The following is a 24,770-nucleotide window of genomic DNA, read 5'->3' as shown; positions in this document are numbered from 1 at the left end:
TGATAGAACATTACAGAAATCTTTACTAGATGATATATGTTTTAATGTTTGTTTCATCACAGAGGAAATCCTACTGGAGATCCTACTGGAATTAACATAACATCAAAAGGTGATGGAAAGAGCATCATGTTRCAGTCACGACATCACGACTGAACTGCAGAAGATATTTCAGACCCTTCCTCTTTTACATTTTAAGAAGTATTTTTAACAAGCTCCTGCATGTGCAGCAATTTATTGCTCCTCTGAGATACCTTCCTTGATGTCTTCTACTGGACRCCCATTTACAGTTTACCCTTCGTGTCCGTGCTAGATTTGGTCACTCCAGCCACATCCCAGCAGAAATCAGGATTAGTTATGGCCTCTACCACGTGACAAGTTAGTCGCCCTTGATACTTCAGGGAATGACAGCAGAGACACCCTCTTTCATCTCTGTCTTGCCATAGGATAACATTCTCTTTTCTCTCTTATAGGCCATAGACATTCTTGAGATTAGACTACAGCAGCATGTTAGGATTAATGAAACAAAAGCTGTGTGGGATCACCTACCAGAAGAGAGGAGTATCCCCTTGAAAAGAGGAATATTCCTAGAGTATCACCCTTAGGAGAGAGCCAACCAAAGGGGAGTCTCAGTGACAAAGCTGCATCTTTGCAATTCTCTGTCATCCAAAAACTGTTGGAGCCAGAGCCTGGCGCCCTTAGAGTGTGATATAAAACACACTTCTTTGTTCAGGCCTTTTTTACTAACCGTAAGTGTTGGAATTCCCTTGGCAATTAATTTCCTGGCTGGTAATCCCCTGGCTCTGATCCATGCACAGAAAGTCACTGCGCTGGAGGGAGGTGTGAAAGGCACACGCTCCTCTTTTTGCAAAATGATTTAAATGACAGTGGCCAAGTCTCAAAACTTCAAACTTGCCCGGCGTAATGAAGCAAGTTTGTTGTTAAACACTCCTTAAGCTGGGCATCRTGGTGCAAATACTGTAGGTAGGAGTATCTGGATTGTCTATGCTAATATTATAAGTATTTTAAGTACAAGAAGGATACTCAAGAGTATGCTGAAAGTACTGAGATTCAGAAATACTCTTAGTGTACTAATTAGTAATGAGAACTAAATAATAAATCCTTAATTCTACTGACTTTAAGAAAGATTAGATGAATAAAAATAAAAACACCATGTACCCATAATGTATCAGGCCACTACATTCTAAGCTCTGTAAAGAAGTAGATAGCTCTTACAGCAAACCTACSTAGTACTGCTAACTACAAAATAACCAAGAGCTATTGCACTGCCTCCTCCCCATAGCCAGACCAAGTGGGTTAGAGCAGGTTTGATAAGATATTTTTTAAGTTCTTCTGAAACAAGAAAATCAAGAAGATTTGTGGACATAACATCTATAAACAAACTCTGGACAAAATCTAGATTAAGTTTCCTTTACTTTCAGACAAAATCTCCCACAAGAGGAAGAACATTGATACCGTGCTCACATGTGCTCTGAAGAGAGGACTGAGATAGCATCTTTTTAATTAACTTAACCCAAATCAAGGCAATCTTAACAACAGCACTCCAATGCTRGACTTGTCAAATCAGAAGACATCAGACCTAAAGCAATATGGGAAACCCACCTGTCCATCACTCTCCAGAATTTAAAAAAAAAATTGATTTCTCTGTTTGCATCTTCATTCCTTATCACCCTGACATGGAGGGTCTACCAGTGGATCATAATTAATACCAATACCAAGGGAGTAACAGAATAATAAATAATAATAATAAAGCAGCGAGCATGTAAGGGTCGAATACTTGTGGGGAAAGATCTTGCTTTCACTGAAAACAATCTAAAAATCTCCCTGAATTCAGGAGCTTTTGTAACAAGCCTTTGGCTGGGAAAAATAACTGCTGTAGTAAGGGGCTAAGGACAAGGAAAGGTTGGCATAGCCGTGCTGTGCTTCTCTAAAAATTTAGTGAGTGCCTACCTGCTGCTGTGAGGCTGCTGTTCTTTCTTTTAGTGCTTTCTTGACACATGTAGGAGAGGATAAAAGCCTAATGGGTGCGAGTGTCAGCACAATATAAATTACTGAAAGGAAAAACTTGATGCATGGCTTGGGATCTGAAAGAGGAATGTCCACCATTGTTTGTGATTATGGATCACATCACAATCTAATAGCAATTTTTATTTAATCAATAATTTCCATGCTGAACAGACAGCCCTGTTACAGAGAATCGACAAGCAGGTACTGATAGCGACAAGGCTTGTTATTAATCTTTACTCTGCCAACATATCAACCAAACTACTGTRAAAAAGCACCACCAAGATGGATTTAGAAACAGGGTGCTTTTTTTCCTTTTTCTTTCTTCCTTTCTTTTTTCCTATCTTTTTTTTYCCCCTCTCCTTTCTTTTTATTTCTCTTTCCTCTCTCTTTGCATTTTTTCTCTCTCTCTCTCCCTCTCCTTCCTTTCCATTTCTTTCCTTTCTTTTTAGTTACTCATCCCTTTGCTCCCTTTCCAGGTATCTAATGTTTCCTACACTTTATATCTTAAGTTTATTTGAAAAACCTGGGGCTTGAATTACATAAAAAGGCAATTCATATTAAGCAATTTCACAAATCAGTGGGACCTAGCCCAGTGCTCAGTGTTAGCCATTATAGGCTAATAAATCATACTTTCTCTTTGAGATGTCAATCGCCAAAGTGCTTTGTAAAAATGTTGGCATCTGTAATTCAGCGAAGCCTTTTCATCTTGAAATAAGATGCTCCAGACTGATAACAAGAATAATCCTCTCTTGATCAAAAAAAAAAATCTGCATTTTACCAATTAAAGCTGCTGCCAGAAGCCAAACGGAGCAGCACTGAGACTCCACTGTAGTTTATCTCTGCTAAACACAAGGAGGGATACAGTTAGAGCTTTGTTTCATTTTCAGCTTGACTACTTTATCTCCCCAAGAACTGCAGCATCTCAGCCCGGCAATGCACGTAAGAATGGGAWATGCAGCCCTCATACCTACAGTGGCAGCCACCAAAGCCACCCACTCCTGACAAAAACACCACCCACTCACTTTACAGAGTAGGCGCCCAACGCTTTGAAGAAAAGTCACGCTCGCACGGAAGTTTGAGCACTGGAAAACACTAAATTTAACAACACAAAAGGCTCAGCTTTTTTGTTGTTGTTGTTTTGGGTTTTTTTTTGTTTTTGTTTTTTTTTTTTTTTTTTTTTTTCGCCACCAAAGCCACCCACTCCTGACAAAAACACCACCCACTCACTTTACAGAGTAGGCGCCCAACGCTTTGAAGAAAAGTCACGCTCGCACGAAAGTTTGAGCACTGGAAAACACTAAATTTAACAACACAAAAGGCTCAGCTTTTTTGTTGTTGTTGTTTTGTTTTTTTTTTTGTTTTTTGTTTTTTTCCTATTAAGAGGTTACACAAACAAAAGAGGTGGAAAAAAAATGAAACCCCTCCCCAAGTCTCAAAAACAAATACAGAAACAGCACTTTGGTCCCTATCAAGTGCATCCATCCCTGCTTTCATTCATACAGGCAGAGAAACAGCACCCAGAGCAGGGGCCCCAGGCAGCTTGAGCTATGGCCTTCCAYGGCTTCACCATGAGCAGCCCCACGGTGGGACAGCAAACAAGACACGCAGCTGCAGCACGCCAGGAGAACTTGCATGGAAAGACCAGCTTGGCCCAGGGGCACACGCTGTGTCCCAGCCCTTGGATAGGATGTGTTTGGATAGGATGTGTTTGCAGCACTGAGGCAGCACCAGCAGTGGGTCAGACCTCCCGTTTTCCCTCTTCTAGAGATGCCAACAAGACCAGGAGCTGGAGAGGCAGCTGGCGCTGCACTGTCCCTTTTGCTTTTGCAGCTTCTCATTTTACTCTTCCTCTACAAACTGGAAGACACGAAATACAACTAAAACCTGGAGTTGGCTAGGAACCACCCAGCTAAATGAACACTTAGAATAAACACTTATTTCCACAGACTACCTCAGCTTGGTGATTAAAAGCACAGCAGAGGTCAAGCACTGTCCATTGCCATGCATGGTCCTTCCCTTTCAAATGCCCACTCATTGAAATCTAAATGCCCAGAATAACTTCTCAGGAGGAGCGCTGTTCTGTCCTACCCACAAGAGTGGGAAGGAAGTGCTGTTTAAACTGTACCTCCTGGTTTAGCAATCTCTTTCAGGGTCACCAAGCCAGGGGCAGCCACTTTGGCAAGTCACCTGAACAGCAGCCATAGCAGTGTCACAGTAACAAGTTTTCTTGATGCTGTGAAAGAAATGCTAATTACTGAGGAATTAAAATTTAAAAAAATGATTACATTTTGCTCTCCAAATCCCCTCTTAATACTGCACAGATTAGGGGGATTTTTTTTTTTTTTTTTTTTTTTTGTAAATGCTTTGCTATCATGAAAAAAATAAAATCCCCACTTTATTTTCTTCCCTTTCTTGATTCATTGAAAGTCAGACTCTGGGCAGGTGAACTTCTGACGTGCTTGTGCAGTGGTAAGAGGACCTGAGCCCAAGCACTGCCGCCCTTTAGGTCAGGCCCACAGTGAATGARCTTCACGAGGCTGCAAGGCTGGTGCTGAACACCATAGCAATCCAGAGGGTATCCTTGCCGTGTGGAAAACAGAGAGCAAGAGGGGTTAGGAAGGCAAGGAGGGTCTGGGCCAGATCCTGGGGGCTCCTGGCACCCTATGAAGCACATACAGAATGCCAGAGAGGTCAGTCTGTGGCTTGACCTTAAAATCCAATAGCACAACCCCTGCCTTTGATAGAGGTTAAAGACTTTTTGCATGGAAACACATCTGTGTTAGGTACCCATATGGAAAGAGAGAGAGAAGGAAAAACTTCAGGGTACAGATCTGCACATTAGCTTTCATGTGGCATGCAACGAATTGCAGGTCCATAAATGAGGCTACCATTCTGGCACATGTGAAAAAATAGGGACTTAGTCTGTTCCATATAATCCGGAACAGAAAGGTGTTGTCCTAATTACAACTCAGCCTTTAAGTAGGCAGCAAGATGAAGATTTCAAAATCTAAAACCTAAAATTCTCCCCAAACTTCTGGCCAAATATTTTTCCTGATTATTTGCTTTCTGTCTATAATCTCCCCTCCCTCTCTATTCCCTCACAGCTACAATGATCAGATATAGCGGGATGCATGAAGCAAGAAACCCTGTCCAGGGCTCTTGCCTCTAAAAGCATCCCTCAGTCTTCCCCAAGCTGTCCCAACTTTGACCCAACCCTGAGTTTGTATCTCTTGAAGAACAATTTCTTTTGTACACAGCATTGCTTCTTCAAATTTGGATTACAGTTCAGATTTTATTGAGTAAAAAATAAAATAAAACAAATAGGATAAAACCACCAAAAAAAAATCCTTTGCTGTAGTACATAAAACATTCTCCTGTTGGCAGGAAAAAATGATTACTATAATGGATTTCATGTTCTTATCTATTCCTTACTCTTTTCAATTTAAAGGAAACACTTTTGAACATTTCAGGGCACTGGCTGTCATTGCTATACACAATGAGCCTCCAAGTGGGTTGAAGCCTCTCTCTACTTCTGCACTAAAATCAAATGAAATCATAATGAAAATGCACTGAAAACTGCCAATGCAAATAAGATTGTTTTTWAAAAAAATCCCTACATGTTTTATACACGCATAGAAATTGGGATACATAATTACTCCCATTCTGGACTGTGAAAGGACTTTATCTGCATCKCCAAGAACTGCAAGCACAGCCCACCGACAGGACTAGCACCCTACTGTCTTCATCAGCGCAGGGTGGTTTGCTGGCTGTACAGCTGTACACTCATTTACACCTTCGCACCTGCAACTACTACTCATGGGAATGTTCTCATCTCGAAAAGTGGCTTATCCCCTATCGGAGTWAGGTGCCTTCTGAAGTAGAGAGATGGAGCGCTCTCCACTTCTGGCCTACCACGTCCTATTGGAGAGGAACTCAGGTAGCAACCACAGACCAAAGACAGCATGGCAGTGGAGGGAGTTAAAAAGCTTTTAAAAGTCTTCTTTTAAACCTAACCTAACTGATTTGGGGTGTCTCTAACTTCTGAGTGTCCAAAATGATCCCTGCGAAGGGTTCTAGGCCTTCAGAAGGAAGATGTGTTCTTCATCTGCAGATGAGGCCTGTTCTCAAACATCTCAAGCTGTGCAGCGTTGATTGAGGTGCCCCAAATCACTGCTGACACTGCAAAATCTCATCTGAAGCAGCCTCCAAACACCCTGCGTTGATTTTCTGTGGGTCTTCATGGATATGGGGCCAGCTCCTGCCAAATGGGGTAAAATCACCCTCTTCTGTGACAGCAGAGGGCAAAACCCTTCAAAACAGAGAACTTTATGTCCTAGTTCTTTTGAGTATTGGTTAGTCCCTTATGATTATTAACAACCAAACTGTGGCTGATCCTAGTGTGTACAAGGATACCAGAAAAACACAAGGAATTTCCCTTTGGGCTTGCATGCAGTAACAGATCCTGGTGTTCTGCCCCTGGTTACTGCTGGGGGAACTCTTCAAGTCAAGACGACTTTTAACAATAGACAGGAAGGCCTCTGCAAATGAAATTCTGAGCATCAGACATCACTGTCAGTTTAGGGCTTTTTGATCTCATCTAAGCAAGAACAACAACAATGAGCGAATTTAGTTGCTGCACAATTAAGGAGAAAACACTAACAAAAAATAGCTCTGCAGTTCTTCAAGCGTGTTTCTGAATAAAATAATTATCATCAAGGCTACACAGCAAGGGGGATGAAAAATGCGTTTTTATGATTGCCATTGTATTAATATTTAACAATAATGTCAGTCATTTCCTTGAAGGATAATTTTCTTAAACAAACTTTTATCTTTAATGTCTAACCCTTTTGCAATATTTTATTCTTAAACTGATTTCTGGGGGAAAAAAAAGAGACAAACAGCAACAAAAAGCAGATTTATAAAAATATACAATATCTTATTAGCTTCTGGGTGCTCGAATGCATTTATCACATATTTAAAACAAACTTGTGCTCAGCTAAGCCCAATTATAATATCTTGCTGGGCAGAGAAATTAATTAAACAGCTGAATGATAAAGACCCCAGCAGCAAACTGAAGTTGTAAAATAAATACGATTTTCTCTCTCTCTTTTTTTTTTTTTTTTAATAAGAGGAAGGGAAAGAAAGCAATCTATAACACACATGTTCAAACGGTAACGTAAGTAATCTTTTCAGGAGTGCAATGTGGTGTAAATAAGACTACCTGGCAGGCGAACCCAGCAGCGGCTCTAACACTGCTCTCCAGCTTCATGATTTGCTAATGGGAACCACACGCATCCCTTTTGCACCAAGTTCAAACAACCTCRGCATTCCAGCAGTGCAGCTCAGCGACTGAACCAGAACAAGGGCAGAACTTGTCAGGATTTAAGAGCTTTCAGCAAAACCCTTCAATTGCAGCCGGTACCCTATTCCATAGAAGGATATCAATTATAGATAGTGACTTGCTTTAGCAGGGCAGTCGGTACTGTCAGACACTAGATAGACAACCATGAAGAATCATGAATCTTTCTATTAACTGTAGGAGAGGGGGGGGGGGGGGGAGAAAAAAAAATAAAGGATGGATAGGTGCTATAAATAAGGCAGAGCATCTGAATGGTTTAATACCTTTCCTCTTGGTGTACGTATCATGAAAATTTAACCATCCTGAATTCTAAGTGGCACACATCGCTCGAAAATAAGCGCTTCCACACCAAAAATCACTGCCCTTCTGGGTGGGTCAGCGGCGATTCTTTTATGTAGCTTTTTGCTTATTTATTTATAACAGCCCAGGTTCTTTTCATAAATTCAGAAAACATTGTCTCTTGGCACCTAAACACACCTTTACTTGCATGCATATTTTGCACTAGTAATAGCAGGACTTAGCTATGGAAAGAAAAGCAGAAAAATACCATCAAATGTTACGTACTGTAAAAGACTTCAAAGACTGTCTTTCTAAAAGACTTTGATTTCTGTAAAATTATACCATATACTCAAATACAGACATGTTTGAATTTACCYTTTCATATAGGCTGTCTCACATACAGCTACTTGAAGCACATAGTCCTAGAAGCAGAATTGCTTACTGTTGATTTCAGAGTAAATCACCACGGAAAGTAATAAAGCTATCCTCATGTGAGAGAGGGACCAGAATACACAGAAACAAATTCACACCTACCTCTATCCGAACACATGCATCTATGTTTGTGGACACACTCACATACACACCCAGAGGAACAACATCTAACACATGAACTCTACGCGCTGTGGAGAAATTCTCCTGAGTTCCACTCTGGCTGGCTGGACTGGAATCTGCACTTTGCCCTTTAGGAGCTCACTACAAAACTAACATGTGGAAAAACACTTCCATCTTTTCCCTAAACACTGCAGTTCCCCTAAAACTCCAGCAGTTTGTGACACAAGACTTGGATAACAGTCTGTTCTATGCTAGCAGAGCTATAGGGGCTGATAGCTTGTATGGCTATAAACATTTATTCCCCTGAAAAAAAGGGGCAAGATATGTCACTGTGAGTCTTACTGTTAGCTTGCACAGATCCTGAAAGATTCAGTCTTATTAGGAATGCCTTTCAGGTCTTCTGAAATTCTGCATTTTGCAGATTTTTCTCATCCCAACTGAAYTTCCAAAGCCCTGGAAATTCATTCGGACAGCTACAGTTGTACAGGTGCAGGCATAGTCCAACTATTTCAAAGTCAAATATAAATATATTTTGCTTTCTATTGAATATATGTTATATATCAAATGGGGTGGCTGATATAGAAGGAGTTTCTTGCAATCCTTGGCAAAGATCTACATAGCTGACTCTTAGGGTCAAGACTGCTTTTAGAGTCAGCTCTTAGGGTCAGCTACCACCACTATTTGGGTATGAGTTGCATACATGAGCTACATCATCCATCCATACACCATACAAACATGAGCACATGAGGTACATTAGTGAGGAAATTTTCAAGGGTCAATCTGTTACACAGGGACTTCACACTTCCTTTCAGAATGACACAGCTAAGCAAAATTGCGACAGCTTTCCAGCGAAGCTCTACCAAGACTCAGACTATTCTCAGTTTTCCCAGTTGCTGCAGGTATGTATCAGAGGCCCGTGACAATCAAGAGCAGACCAAATGTGAGAAGCAAACAGGGTGAAGGGCCAGGCTTTTAAATAGAGCTCAATGTCTAAAGCCCTTTGCAATCGTGAGCAGAAATAAATTTGCTCAAGCCAACACAGCAGGCCGGAGCAGCAAGAGAAATCACAAATCAGGATCCCATCACTGAGTCACGCTGACTCCTGCACTTTGATTCCTGCTGCTTCAATGTGATGCTTGCTATGATGGTGATGATAATGATGATTTTACTGTCTTTAGGATCCCAAGACAGGACTTGCTCCTTGTAATCTTAAATACCATCCTAACACATCACAATCTTGACCTTGGCCAAAAAGAATTCTTTGCATTATAGAATGTTTTTCATCTGCKTGTTTTTATTGCTAGAGAAACCCATTTCAGGTGCTGCCATCATACAAAAATACATGAGGTATGCTTTTTTTAGGAGGAGTCTTGCTGTTGACTAATACAGTGAAATCCTCTAAAAAAATCATATCAGAAAAAAACAACAATAAAAAGAACTATCACACCATCAACTCAAATAAAAAATAAATTCATAATAAAGGTGCCTTTAAAAAAAAGTGTGTTTTTTGAGGTTTTAGACATAAAATTTAATTGAATTCCATTGCTCTTGTTAGGTAATATTTTAAAGTTTAAAATTATTTGAATTGATTATATTTTGGTGTAAATTGTTCATCATCATCACCATCATTGTAATCATTTCTGAATATTGAGAAAGGTTTTCCAGGCATTGTAAAGATTCAGTTTACAATTATTAGGAGATATAAAGACTGCCTGTGCAGATTCCTTGATGATGTCAATTGGTCTGTTTGCATGGAATCAATTGCAAAACCAACACTTGAACTTTTAAATGTTTTCAACCTTTTGCAGCCACAACTCATATGGCTTTTCTTTCCTAAAAGATATTATGACATTAAAAGACTCTCTCCTTACATTTCATTTTGGCCTATTAAAATGTTACGTTATGTCTGGTGAAAAAAACTGTCCATAGATTCAACACAAATTACTGCACTGGAATTTTTAGTGTATCACAAAGTTTCCACTATGTGGTATTCTTTCATTCRTTATTATTGTAACTAGTGCTATTTAATTATAATACCAATAATAACAAGAAATTAAAAACACACTTGGAAGAAGAATTGCCAATATCACCAAGCCCTCACAATCCAGCCAGTGCAAGCTGGCATTGCTTTACTGAAGTAAATTTTGCAGCATCAGTTTCCCATAGTTAAGGATTTATACATCGTGTTCAAAAATGTTTTTTATAAATATATATATATATATTTCTCTACATATACATAAACTTAGAAATAGAGAAGTCTAATAAATAACTAGGGAGAGTAACATTTTTTAACAAGCTGTTTCAGTGAGACTGKCAAGATTGTACAATAGATTTTATAGGATCCTCAGGAAAGTATTAAGTATTTTCTACAAAAAAAAAAATTATTCTGATGCACAGATTATTTTCTGAAGATGATCATTTCTAATATGGCTACAGGGAATTCGTTTTTGTTTCACAGTATTTATATTAATCCTATGATTCTTGTAATTATGAGAGATGCTGCGAGCTAAGGAGCTGGGAAATAGGGGGAGAATGAACCTGCTAGGATACATTCCTAATTTTGATAGTTCATTTTCTATCTTCCCATTATACCAAATGGTAAAAAATAACTTATCTTGATGACAAATGTGAATACAAAGCAAGACTGATACAACGAATGTTTCGTGTAACACAAATAACACTAAATGGTTTGCTTTTGCTAAATGGGCTAAAATAACTCTATCTGCATGTGTCTTGCCACATAATCCACTTCAGTTTACATGCAATGGTAAGTTGATGAACAAAACCCACCACAAATCCTTAGGGAAGGGGAAGAATCCCTCCACGGAAGAAATCTCTCATTTCTACAGTTACAGTCTCTTATGGGGGGAAAAAAAAAATCAAACTTGGGTAAAGGTTAATAATAATTCATGTTCAGCTTACTATTACTCAATAACTATCAAAGTCTCTAACTCAAAATAGCGTTTGCTGGCTTACAGGATCAGAGCCATTACAATCTCTATTGAAGACTTTATTGAATTTTACACTCAGCTTTAGCTGACTGAACAGGTCAAGCACCGCRGCTCAGAGTTTTCTTTATTCTCAGAAACTCATAAACCCCTCTCCAGTTTGCAACGCTGTTAGCTAAGAAACTTGACTCAGCACCGGGTCAGAGACCCTGACCCCCATGGAAAAGGTCACGTAGTTTTAAAACCCAGTTCCTGAATACTATTAACTTACATGCACTAGCTGTTCTTGTGTGTCAAACTCCCGGGAACAGCCTTCCCAATGGCAGTTTGTCTCGTAGACCACTTCAGGCTCCTGCTTGCTTTCATCTTTGTCCCCCTCCTCTTTTACAAGGGTCATTCCTTCTGGCTGTTCCTGGAGAGAGGAAAAAACAGGGGTCAGGAGAGGAGGGAGGGAATTCTCAAACAGAGGAGRAAGAAAAGTGAATTACTTTAGCGTTAAAAGAAGGATGGGGTGGGGGGAGAGAATATGTTATTCTCAGCTCAGCCTATTGCTCCTTTCTATAAAACACAAAAGCTCAAAACAGGCCTGGTAAGCCAAAAAATATACGCAGACAAATGTGTAAAATATATTTTCCTCCCTGGAATTATTCAGGGCAAAAAATTTGTAAAAGAATCCATTCAGTTATAATCCAATCATAAAAGCTCAGCTTCCCTCTCCCCATATTTAAGCAGCTCATTACTTCCACACTTGTCCCCTGCATTCAGTCACACTACTCATGAATAAGACACTGGTCAATAGAGTTAATCAGAATTTGATTGCTGTACTATAAGTAAATAAAAACTTTAGATTACTATCTAAAGGGTGTTTTCATTGTTAACAGGGACAGTTTTGTACTCAAAAATCTCTCCAAAAGCATTCTGGTAATTTGTGGGCTATTTATTAATCTGTTCTTGCACACAACATGTATGCAAGAGTGTTCAATTTGGGAGATTGATCTTCCAGCTTCCATTCCTCAAAGCACTTCATTGTCCCCAGTTTGTTGCTCACGTTAAGAGTCAGATGTTAGAGTAAACTTTCATTTCACATTTTTCCATTTCAAAATGGACAGGGACAGACTTCTGTTTTCACAGACTTACTTGCAAGATCAAGGCTCTGATTTTGATCTCACCTAAGCTGTTGTAAATCAGGAGTCACTCTACTAAAGCTAGTGGTGTTAAGTGGTATAGAAAGTAGAGTAAATAAGATCAGAGTCCAACACTAAGGCTCCAGTTCACTCCAGTGCTAAATTCTGTAAAAAGTCAACATGACATTAATAATTTTGCTGAACAGAAAATGCTTCCTGAACAAAGACCTGGATGTCTTTGCTTCATTTTTCCTTGGAATACAGGGGGCTGAGCGGGCTCTAAGCAGACTGAGGCATCTCTCCCTATCTTCCATCTCTCCCCTCCTTGGCAACAGACCCATATAAGAGAGCAAACCCTTACTCTTTGTCTCCAATTAACAATAATTAACAATCAGGCCCTTGCTATTATGCATTGATGTTACCTGTGTGTGTGCACTAGATAAAGGGCCATTAGAGGGCAGGAAGCCTTAGCATATGTGCTGTATGTCAGGTGCATCTTCCCTCCAGCAGTAAGATGAAATGCCTGTTAATTAACCTAAACGCCATACCTGCATGCTTCCTGCACCTGGGCTGGGGAGGTCCTCATCAGGTTTTATCTTGGAGCGCTTGTTGTGCATGGGATCTCCAGTGCTGCTCACTGCAGATTCACTTGTGGGTTTATTCTGCTGCAGGCAGGTTTGGTTATTTTTTCCCCCAAAAAAGACAAAATTAGACTGTGATAAATACGTAGCTCCAAACAGAAATATGCAGCATCTGCTCAGCAACTTTATTTGGAGATGCTACACTGTTAATTATATTGGATATGCAATTACATTGTGCTTCAATTACATAGCATTAACTTGTGGAATAGCTGCATCATTCAACCTTGTAATGGAGCTGGGAGGGAACAGGAAGGAGCACATTTGATGCAATTCCTTATTACAGACCAATGCTGTTTTTGTCAAGGCAGGGAGGGGTAGGAAGAACTTGCTTTTCCACATAATGATGACTTCAGAGAGGCAATTTTGAAAAAAGAAATAACTATGCATTATTTTGAATAAACACAAGAAAAAGATATATTTTTAGACACCTGGAGGAAAGGTTTTTGCCCTTTACATCAGCATACCAAATCTCAGCTGCTTTCTTGTGTTTCCATTTATGATGCTGGATAGGAAGAAAAACTGAACACTGGTGCGAACTCTCAGCCAGAACATCTAGATGAAATCCTGGGCTCTCTAAAGTCAATAGCAAAACTACTGCTGACATAAACAGGCCTGGATCTTGTTTTATCTCATGCTGTGCTAGACTGAATGCTGTTATCTACCCCTGCAAATGGATCTTGTAGAAATCCAGAGATCTTTCAGAGATATCTGAACTTGTGTAGACACCACAAAAAATTAAAATGGTTCCTACTGCAGTATGTGCAGTTTCTACATTTGTAAAAGCTAGACAGGAGATAAACAGCTCTCAGGCTGACAAATAACCTATCCTGGGTCATCCGGAAACAAATAACAATAGTTAATAAGAACCCCAATGTTAGTAAGCTGCAATGAACGCCATATCATGGGATTCATTGATAAGCAGCTCCAGCTTTTAAGAATACAACTTGTTTTTTTTGAAAAAAAAAATTATGTAAACTCAAACTCATTAACTCCAATTTTGCATAGACTGGAGAAAAAAAACTCTCAGAATTCTGCACAATCTTTGGAGCTACTCTATACTCAGGCATGTTCAGTAAAGCAGAATACGCCTCTGTGCCTAGAGGTGCATTACAGTTACCCTGACTTGGAGGTGCAGCTTATTAACCCCTACCCGGTTAGCATTTTGCAGTGTATTTGCCTTTCCCTGTTTCCCCCCTGCATTAAGTTGTCTAATCCAGGAAAGACCATTTTGAATGAGGGGCTGCTGCAACACTCTGAAATATTTATGAGGACTAAAAACTATACAACCAATCAGAATCTGTGCATACGCTCTTTTGATTTATAATAAAGGGACTGCAAATGCTACAGCTCCAAGAAAATTGTTATCAAAGGTTCTCAGTGACAGTGGTGATTAATTGCCAGCAAGACAATGTGATTTGTTTCATTTTCCGTTTTTAAATTAACAACATGCAAAGGTTTCTTTTTTTTTTTTTTTCCCCTTACCTGTGTGGACTCAGAAGGCCCAGAGCTGACCTGGACAGGGTTCAGGACACTGGGGATGCCTGGGATAGGTCTCTGGGTAGGAAAAGTTGGAGCAGGATGAATGAGTGGAGGGCTGTGTCCAAAGGCTGAACCTAAGGTCTGCTGACGACTTATAATTTGCTGATGCATTTGCTGGAGGGATACTGGTGTGGGAGGGTATGTGAAACTCAGAGCAGGGCTGAATTCAGGAGGAAAAGGAGGGAAGAAGAAGACAAATACCATTACAGTATGGAACTGCAAAGATTAAACTTTAAAATATATTTGATACATTCAAATTAATTGAAGTCAGCCATCTCCTGCCCCCTTGTCTTTCTTCACACCCCAAAGGATGATAAATACAGCTTTTAAATCCATAGTTGGCCTGGATTTACTAGTGAGTACAAAAACAACACCATAACAAAACGTAACATTTTTTTCCTAACATTTACCACAAAAAACACCGAAAGCRAAATAAAATTCGGAGCAACTGAAATAAAAGGCAAGCAGTTCAATAACAGCTATTTATTGCAATAACAAACTTTATATAAAGAAAAAGAATGGGTGCCTACACGCTTTATAGTACTTTTATTGATAATGCAGTTCCCCTATGTTCGTGTGTATGAAGCAATTCCTTTCATCTTGGCTCGCGCTACACTCTTTCATATGTCTCTAGATCTTATTACAAGAGGAGAGAAAATCAATTGGTTAAATGTGTTCTGAACACCATGCTTGTCATATCACTCATTTGTTTGTAAAGATGGAAAGCTCAGTTCATCCAGAATGTCACCTAAAGAATTTCCATCAGTGCCGTTTGGTTACAGAAACTGATGGATTAACCTTTCCCCTTTGAAATTGGTGATCAATGAGTTTCAATGTAGAAATATTCCAATGGGAAAGCATTTCTCCTTCTTCCAGTGAAACAACATTTAATGTCTATTAAAGCCCATTATGCATGTTAATACCTGTCATCACTTCATTACTTGTCCGTATTTCTCAGAGTAGRGTGACTTTGGAGGAAATTACACTGCCATCTAAGGACCTATTCTGCAGGTTAGTGCCAAAGCATTCTTTGTCTCACACTTGGGAAACAGACAGTATGGTACTAATCTTCACACAACGCTATGAGATGCTCCTACAAATATTTGCCAAAAATTTACAATCATAACAAAAAATAATAAAGGGAAGAAAAACTGTATTCATTCATTTTTTATCCTTAAAAATTCAGTTCAAACGGGTCATGTAAACTTAAAGCAACAAGGCTTAAAAACAAGGGTGCAAATTTAATACCTTTTAAGAATCAAGGCTTCTTCTAATATCAAGAAGGTGCATTTAATCCAAATTTAAAGACTGGAGTCTTAATTGCTGTTACTGTTAAGTACATTAACTGAAAATATTGTGATACAAGAAGAGCTAAAATCACTTCAACGGTTTTAAGTAATAATTCTACAGAAATTCTGTGTTCATTAATCTGACTACACATTTTGTCTGTTCGACTAAAATCCATAAAGAGACAGCTTCAATGTGATTACATTACTATTATTCCTGGTGAGAACTCTGCATTACAATAGTTTGCCCATTTAGGACAGAATATCATTAAGAATACCCTGGGAGAATTTTACTGGTCTTTGAGGAACTCTCTTTTCATTTTGCATTGTATTCTTTTTAATAAAGGGAGGCAGAAATGTAGTGAAAACAGTAATTGTTCACAGCAAGAGTTAGGGAGAAATCAGTAATAATATTCAGTTATTGCAGCTCTATAGTCCCTGCTAGTGTTCCTGTAAGCAACCATGAATGATTACAGCACGACTTAGCTAAGGTAGCCACTATGGATGATTGATAGGACATTAATCAAAAGATGCATATCAGGCTCAGAATTTGTTCACAAGCTTTCTTCTAATAGCTGATTTCATGTTCACTGAGCTCTATGCCAGTTTGTTCAATTTATTCTTCAGTGTACAAGCCATTCATCAAAGAACACAATGATTTAACACCCCTTTTCCTTTTTAGTGAACAAACATTACTAAGTGTAACTACTCTGGTCTGTTCATTAAAAAACACACAATTACAATGTCATACTGTGAGACTGAAACAACGTATCCTTACTGCACCCCTGCCTCTGTATTTCCACATCAGCTGGGAGCTCATCCCAACTACTTCAAACACTAGAAGGCACCATGCCCAAAACTCTGTCCTGTTCTCTGGGATCACCACGGTAAGGCAAGGAAAAAATAAGCGGACGTGATTTCAGCAGGAGGTCCGGGTACATAATATCCTTGGAAACATTGTCTTTTTCTCTTTCTTTCGTCTTTTCTACATATTGAACTTGCATGGCAGTCTCTAACTTTGATAAATCCAGGTTCAAAACTTCGGCAATATTTTTCAGAAGTCATGTGGGAAAAGACAAACATGATTCATTCATAAGACTGATTTAAGACGTCAGCTAGGAGAGTGACTGTGACTACAGTAAAATTAACAGTAGTTTTTTAACCAACCTATTTAAAAGCAATGATCAGAACTGACTCTCTCTAAAATCTAGGAGGGATCCTATATCCAGGAGAAAGGCAGAAATGCTTCTGACTAGGAGGCTACTTAGGTGTCAGTGTCTAGACACTTGTTGAGTTGGATGGTGAAGAGAAACCTTTTACCTGGGGTAAGAAGATGGCAAAAGCCTCAAGACATATACATAAAACTTGCACTTAATGCTGCTCATTTATATTTACTTGAGTTCAGCAATACCCTCCACTCAGTCTCTCCAAAAATGGGAAAAGACTGCCATGCCAATAGGATATTTCTAGTCAACTATCCTTTCATAGGATCCTCTAATGGAGGCCGGCAACCTGCACTTCTCTCCCTCAGTCTTCAAATTGTGATCATCCCCAACTTAAGGAGAATGGAGGCCACAGGGGAGTGGAGGAATAGGGTATCAATCAGCCAGCATACCTAAGGGGGAGTACTCAAAAATGGCTACAATGGTTGAGGCCTCAGGGTGAAGTCTTAAATAGCTCAGATCCTTGTGTTGAAACAAGGCTCTCCAGCTGCTTCTGGAGAGCTTTTCACAGGGCAGGATGACCTGGCTGGGTTTAACGTCACCTTCCCACAAGATGCTGTCACAGGGCAGCTCGTCTGATTTTTCTCATATGAAAAGATCAGCAGGGTCTTAAGAGAACAGAAGGTGTCTGGTCTTCCGCCGCCTTTGAGAAATCATTCAGGCTGCTCAGCAATAAAGCTAATGTTGTGGGCCAAAAAGAGGAAAAAAGAAATCAAAGCTTACAATATTGCTAGCACTGAGTGCTTGCTGGGAAGGACAGACCTGGATTCTTGCTCTCCTTTCCAAAGTTTTTAATGTATTTTGTTCAATAACTCTTTAACACAGAATGTATAAAGAAACTCTTTAGCCCAGACTTTCCTCAGACCACATGGTGATCCCTTTTTTCTTGACAGCAGTTTACTCTAGTAAAGTCAAACAGGGTTTAGCCTTCTTGCTAGCCCCATCTAGCTCACCTGCCTTTCTAGCTGGCAGCCCAGCTCCAGCAGGACACACGGACAGCGGCCCTGCGCCAGCCTCACCCAGCTGTTCTGACCACCTCAAAAATGTGCACCTGTGTTTTCACTTAGCAAACGTCTAAAATTCCTGCCCAGAGGTGGTTAAACGAGACCCAAAAGTAATTATTTTGAGAGCCTGAYGTCCAGGATTACTAAAAACAACAACTAGGGTTTTCCAAAGTGATGAGTGGTTTCAGAGGCCACAGTTTGTATCCTACTTCTTTTAAAAGAGCCTAGAGAGTCTGCATTTCACACAAGGGGTGTTCAACACCACTTCAAAATCCATATCCCAGAAGAACTCCAYCTCCTCAAATCCTTCCCATTCACAATAACCAGTCGCTTGCAAAAAATCTTGCAGTACACAAAAAAGTAAATRAATTGCATATCTTTTTCTTCTACCTACATATTCAGGAAAGAAAATCTATGTCACACCTACTTTCATTACTGTCTTTTTTAATTTAAAATCTGTTAATATAGCAGAGAAAAATACTTATAAAACCCCTAATAAACTGCATGCAGATAATCTTTCTAGTTCTTGAGTTTTATGGGGAGGTCAGGATTAGGAAAGAATGTGTGATACTTCTACTTAAGCATTCAATAATTCATATTTAATGTCAGAAAAGCCCATCAATGACATCATTTATTTTTCCATACTGTGAGCTTTTGCGTCTGTCTGTCAGTCTGTCTCTCTTCTCCTCTACTCCTCTGTGAAGTYTCAAACTCCCCTCACTAGAGGTAAAGCAGGGCAGTGAACTACATTGCAATTACATGAGCATATCAAATTTTAAAGAACTGACTTCAACAAGAAGAAAAACAGACGTTATAATCGAAACCAAACGTTGTGGCTACTTTGTGGCTATCCTACTAACAAGGTCATCCAGTCTCTGGTCACAGCTGCAAATTTTACCACAAAACAGCTGTGAATTCAAACTCAGGAAAAATTCCTTCTTCCTATACATTGCAGAGGTGAGCCTAAGCAGATAGGCTGACAAAAAACAAAACAAACAAACAGAAAGCACAGGGGATCACAATTTTGTGAAAACTGTGAGGATAGTTGCAAACCTTTCTTGTATCACCAAATACAAATAATTCTGTAAGATATGATGCCTATGATTGTTGCTAAAGTAACTAAGTGCTTTCCCCTTTGTAATCATGTTTAACTCTTAGGAAAAGAGGTTTTTTAAGTATGTAACCTAAGGTTCGCTAAATGAAAATCAAATAAGATTTGTTTAAGCCTGATAAAAGAAGGTATTTCTTTGTACAGTGGATGGTGGACTTCTGGACTTGCTGCCAGAAGAGGCTGGTGAGGAAAGCAGAAGGTTCAAAGGGGAGTAGACATATTCAAGCAAGTCCATAAGGAAATATTAAAAAGAACAAGCAAGTATCCCTAATCCAATGACTGTGGATGCTGGGGGAGCAGAAAGGGAATGGATGACAGATAGGGGCAGGTTCATGTGCTTCTGCTCTCATAGCTTCTGCTGTTCCCATTGTCAGAGACAGACTATGTGGTTAGGCAGCCTCTAATACCTCTAGCTTGACTCAGTCAAATGTTTCTTCAGAATCTTTTTTTTTTTTTTCTATATTTGAAAAAGGAAAGATTTGGAGGAGATTTGGGATATTCCTTCATATAGAATTACCAGAAAAAATATTATTCCTGATATTTCATCTAGTTTCTTTTTCAAAGCCTGTATTTCTGTGGGCTCTAGAGGTAATTCCTTCCAGGGCAACATTACATTTACCATATGAAGTCCTTCCTAATCTGTATCTTAAAGCTGTCCTGCTGCAAGCAAAGGCTTGTACTTTATCTTTCTACCCAACACCATCATCATTCTTGTTTCCCTTTGTATTTTCTTCCTCCTTTTTCCTGTCGTTTAAATATTTGAAATTATTATTGTATTCTTCTACCCAGTATTCCCATCTTAACCTGGACAATCTTGGTCAAGTCAAGTCAAGTTTCCTCATTGGTCTAATTTTTCAAAACTCTATTCATTCTCCTGCTTCTCCTTGAACTCCCTCCAACTGGCTAACATCTTTCTTGAAATTAAACACCGACCAAATCAGTTTCAGTACCAGAACACAACCCATAAAGACTTCACCTCCACCACCACACAGGAGAGGTTTTTGGGCTCGTTTCTTCCACACCCTGCCGAAGCATTGGTAGCATAAGTCACTCCTTCCATGAGGGAAGGCAAACCTGCATTGTAGACAGCACTCAAGGAAGGCACACTCTTCTTGACACATGGACAAGCCCTGGCACTCTTCAAGGGCTCTTGTGGCCTCCACCTTTTTCAGTTGTTCTAGCCACCTGACACTGCCAGATCATATAACTGGGTCACTCCAGAAAAATACCTTAGAAGAAAATGGCAATTCATATATGGACTGGGTTCACATAGACTAAAACTGACCATCAGATATCTGGGCAACACCATGGCCTCTTCTAACTTAAGCTCAAGTAGCTACAGGTGCGGCTTTTTTTTTTCCTACTGCCCCTTACAAGATGCACAAAACCTTTGGAAAAGAGAAATTTAGATAAGCATGGTGCCAAAACATACCAAAAATGTTGATTGACAGGATGAATACCAGCTACCAGGTCTCACTGAAGTCAATGCAATTTTTATCCTTTTCTCCCAACAGGCCAGGAATTTGTGCTTAGTTTCTGATCTGGATTTGTAGAGGGCTTTTTTTTTTTTTAATTTAGGAATGCTGGTAAGTGGCAAACAAGCACTGTTTCTGTATTAGGAATGAGCCCAGCTACCTCTTCAGTAAAGCCTGCCTGACTGTGACAACATTTAAGCACTTCTGAAGAGAGTCTCACTTCAGCAAGTCCTTCAGTGCCATCTGCAACATAGACATTACAATCTTGGCTAAACTATGTCATAATATTAGATCATAATTAAGCTACCGATGATTAAGTTGTTTTCACATTCTCAGGTGCTTTATATAAAGAGTAATATAAGAAACAACTTTAAGTATCCCATAGTAAATTGACATGTAAGCTACTACCCAAAAAACAGGACGTAAGTAAGGGTAGCCAGGAACTGAGCAGGTTTGGATGAGGGCTCAATTCCAATGTAGAAGGGTACGTATATATTTTGATGGAACTATGGACATGTGATATACAGCCAGGAATACCACATGGTCATGGATGGACAGCTGAAGACAGCCGGCAAGACAAACTTGCACTATGACCCCAAGAGAGATCCAGATGAGAGAAAGCCAACGAGTTCTCCTCGGAGAGAAGGCAATTAGAAGAAGCTGGGAACATTACGTAAGAAAATTGTCTCCTGCTGTTTGAGCCTCGCTGAGTTCACAGAAACAGGGACTTGAGAACATTCTTTATAAACAAATGAGCAAATTAAAAGAAGTTTCCAACTCTGTCATCACTTTCTCCTTCTGATGGAAACAACCTGGATGACTGACAATGGACAAACTGCTTGGGTTACCAAAGTAAAAGTGTACTCGGGTACCTTGTAGCCCTGAGAAACCCTGCAAAATTCTTACTGCTTGCAAAGTCTTACATGCAAATGAAAACCAAATGATGTTACAGGAAAGGACTATAAAAATTGCACTTCTGTTCGCAACATTTTAACTAATATATACATATTTTATTTTTAGCACTAAAATACAGGAAAGAAAAGTTTATTATAAAATGTGGGTTTTTTTTTTCCTTTCTAACTGACAGCACTGGGTTTACAGTAAGACAGTGCAGACAACTAATTGGTTCTTTTATGGCTTGTCACATAAGTACAGGGAAAAACAACACAAAATGGTGAATATGAAACCAGACATGTGGCATGAACTTAGACAGGCATGAGACTGGAAATCCTTTGAAATAATTTTTCAAAACTGGCTAAGTTTCAAGTTGAGAAGAACCCTCTCCATCCATAATACTGACACCTTCATTAAAATCACTAAGTTAGAGGCAGGTTTTCTGTATTTTTAAAAAGAGTTATCCTACCTCTAATAATGTATAGCACATATTTTTCTACTTTTTCCTCTTTTTATCAGAAAGCAGTCAGCATTAGTAGATAGTATTTAACACACATGCATCATGTCCTTTTTCTCACTTTTCCATTACCAGCTTAAAATTAGCAACGTCTGTAGTTTGTTCTCTTCTGTGAACCATATTATCAATTCTGTTTTATCTGCTGGGCTAGGTTATTTTTTTCTTCATGAATACTTTGGCATATGTACAGAAAAAGCTGTTCAGCTGGAGCAAAATGGAGTAGGTTCATTGAGAGCAAACAGAACCACACTGATCAACTTTAAGTGCTAATACTGTCTTGACAGCTTTGTCTTTCTCACTGTGATATTCCTGTTTGGGAATTCTTAGCAACATAACTGGACTTTGTATTAACTTGTGTAATTCATCTGTGTTCCCTCCATGCAAGTTGATGACATTTCTGGCAAACATTATTTTAAATTAAAGTCACGGCTAAGCAAGTTTTTATTTCTAAAACAGACATCATCAATTACATGGAAAAAGCTTGTTTTTCAGCTCTCAAAATGAAGTGAGCTTTGTGCTCATCCTCAGTACACTTCTCTTAGCTCCAGAACTTTGCTGCAATTAATAGAGCACTAAGCTCCAATTCCTCATTTAAATAATTTAAACACCAACATTGGGCCCATCTACAGCAACTTGTTTTAAAAATACTTCAATTATAAAATCTATAACATACGCATCTACAGGCATACAAAATCACACTTGAACGTAAATATGTATGCAACATGCAACTGCACCTTTTGTATTTTTTGCCTGATTTCCTACACTATTAKCTTTTTGAAGACAGAGGTCTTGCTGTTCTGTGTTTATGTATAGATGGGTTGAAAAAGGCCTGCAATTTCTAATGAAAGATGGAGCTGCTTTCCTAAACAATCTTCCTGAATGTTACTTTCCCACAATCTATATAACCTTGCTATTGGAGGCTAGCTGCAAGAGTGTTTTCAACAGATTCAACTTTCCATAACACTAAAGACTTTTCTTTTTATTTGTAACAGCGCTCTACCATTCACACTTGTTGAAAGAGAATATAAAATGAAGCTATTTTGCTGCTTTATATTGCATTCCTTAAATAAACTATATACAGCACAAGCCCATGGAGAATAAAGCACTGCRCTTTAAATGTGTGATATGCATCTACTTACAAAAGAATCTGTTTTGATATAATTTCAGCTGGTCTGAATTTGACTCTACTTCAATGGCAACTAAGTCTTCTCTTAAAATATACCACACATTATTAACTGGAGACCTTTCTCCTAACTGAAGAAAAGGTTTCACTCAAAGTCAATTTTAGGTCTCACTTAGACAATAAAGAATGATAATCAGACAGCAAAACACCTTTAATGCTCACAGAATTAATACACTCTTTTCATCCTGTACAACCTATCGTAAGGAACTTTTTGCAAATCATTACTGAATATATTGTGTTCTACCTGGTCTAATCTAAACATGTCCTTTGTAAAATTTATTTCATTAAATATCATTTGAATGTGGCCTTTTATGTAGATTTAATCTCATAAATATTCAWTCTTAAAACTTATAGCAGAAAACAGAATTCAAAATGTACAATTAAGTAGCCATTTTTAGTGAAAGTTGGCTATGAATTCTCAGATGGGATCTGTGTTTTTCCTTTGTAATGAACAGCCTTCTGGGGAATATCGGTGAGCAAGGAAGAAAAAATCTGCATATGACAGTTTTTTAGAGCAACACAATGAAGAACTAAGATGAACTTTTGAAGTAAATTAGCTGATTAGCTGAGCAAAACTGACACCAAGTTTTACACAGGCAATAAGGGAGATAGTCATAGGGTGGTTCTAAATTAACGGAGCCAACTTTTGAGAAGGATCTCTTTGCCACAGTGCAGAATTCAATGGAGGAATGAAAGACTGAGTGAAGCTACGGCTAAAATATTCCAAGACATCAAACAGGCTACAGAATACAGAAAGCATTTGCCATGGTTTATCTAAAAGACTAGTCCTCTTCTCAAATATTACTGTACGTAGTAGAGGGAGACAACATGATCAACATGAACAACAGTGTAAAAACTCCCAAAAGAAGAGACAGAAAACAGCAGTTTGCCTTGGATAGGAGATGAATAACAGGAGACATAAAAAGAATGTATAAAATATTCAATAAAGAAGGGAGACTGAGAACATGTGGGCTCCCTGTCCCTGTAGTTACAAGACATTCTGTTAAACTCAAAAACTGGATAATTTAAACCTATTAAAAGGATACTCTTTTCTTCTCTCTCTTTTTTTTTTCTTAAAACTCAAAAACTGGATAATTTAAACCTATTAAAAGGATACTCTTTTCTTCTCTCTCTTTTTTTTTTCTTAATACAGTGCATAATTAGAATGTCAGGCACTCTCTCTGCAGGAGTTACTTTACCAAAGATTTTCACTTTCCTCTGAGAGGTCCTTATACTTTAATTTGTGTATCTTGCTCTGTTTTCATTTCTCTCTGGCTTTCTCTCTGTATTTACAGAGGGAAACAGGCCTTYGTCGAGGACTTTCACTGAGAGGTGGCCCATGGAGAGATTAATGCATGGTCACTTGTCTCTACATGTAAAGTAGTTTGGAGAAGAGAGTACTGCCTAATTATGGATATTGCTCTACACATTAGATAGGTGCTCTACAAATGCTCTACTCAAGGAGTTTATATGAGATGAGAAAATCWCTCTCTCAGACGAGATGAGACAAGAATCCATCTAATTCCTGCTTGCAGAAGGACAAACCCAGTCTCCCAGCTGCTCCCCAAGCTCACCCTACAAACTTGGTTTGTCTTTCATGCTCCCTTTAT

General features: G+C 39.0%; 1 protein-coding gene across 1 annotated transcript in view; it reads right to left on the bottom strand.

Moving 5' to 3' along the window:
• The window catches only part of GLI3 (GLI family zinc finger 3), a 135,855-nt gene that overhangs the window by 23,111 nt on the left and 87,974 nt on the right, over positions 1-24,770 (bottom strand). The window contains exons 7-9 of the mRNA XM_026035001.1: positions 14,411-14,627; positions 12,836-12,952; positions 11,435-11,575 (exon numbers count right to left, since the gene is read on the bottom strand). Coding sequence (XP_025890786.1) covers positions 11,435-11,575; positions 12,836-12,952; positions 14,411-14,627 — 475 coding nt within the window. The remainder of the gene's footprint in view (positions 1-11,434; positions 11,576-12,835; positions 12,953-14,410; positions 14,628-24,770) is intronic.

Source organism: Nothoprocta perdicaria, unplaced genomic scaffold, assembly GCF_003342845.1.
Source record: "Nothoprocta perdicaria isolate Ctin4 unplaced genomic scaffold, notPer1 scaffold_154, whole genome shotgun sequence".
Taxonomy (NCBI): domain Eukaryota; kingdom Metazoa; phylum Chordata; class Aves; order Tinamiformes; family Tinamidae; genus Nothoprocta; species Nothoprocta perdicaria.
This window is presented reverse-complemented; position numbering and strand designations above follow the sequence as displayed.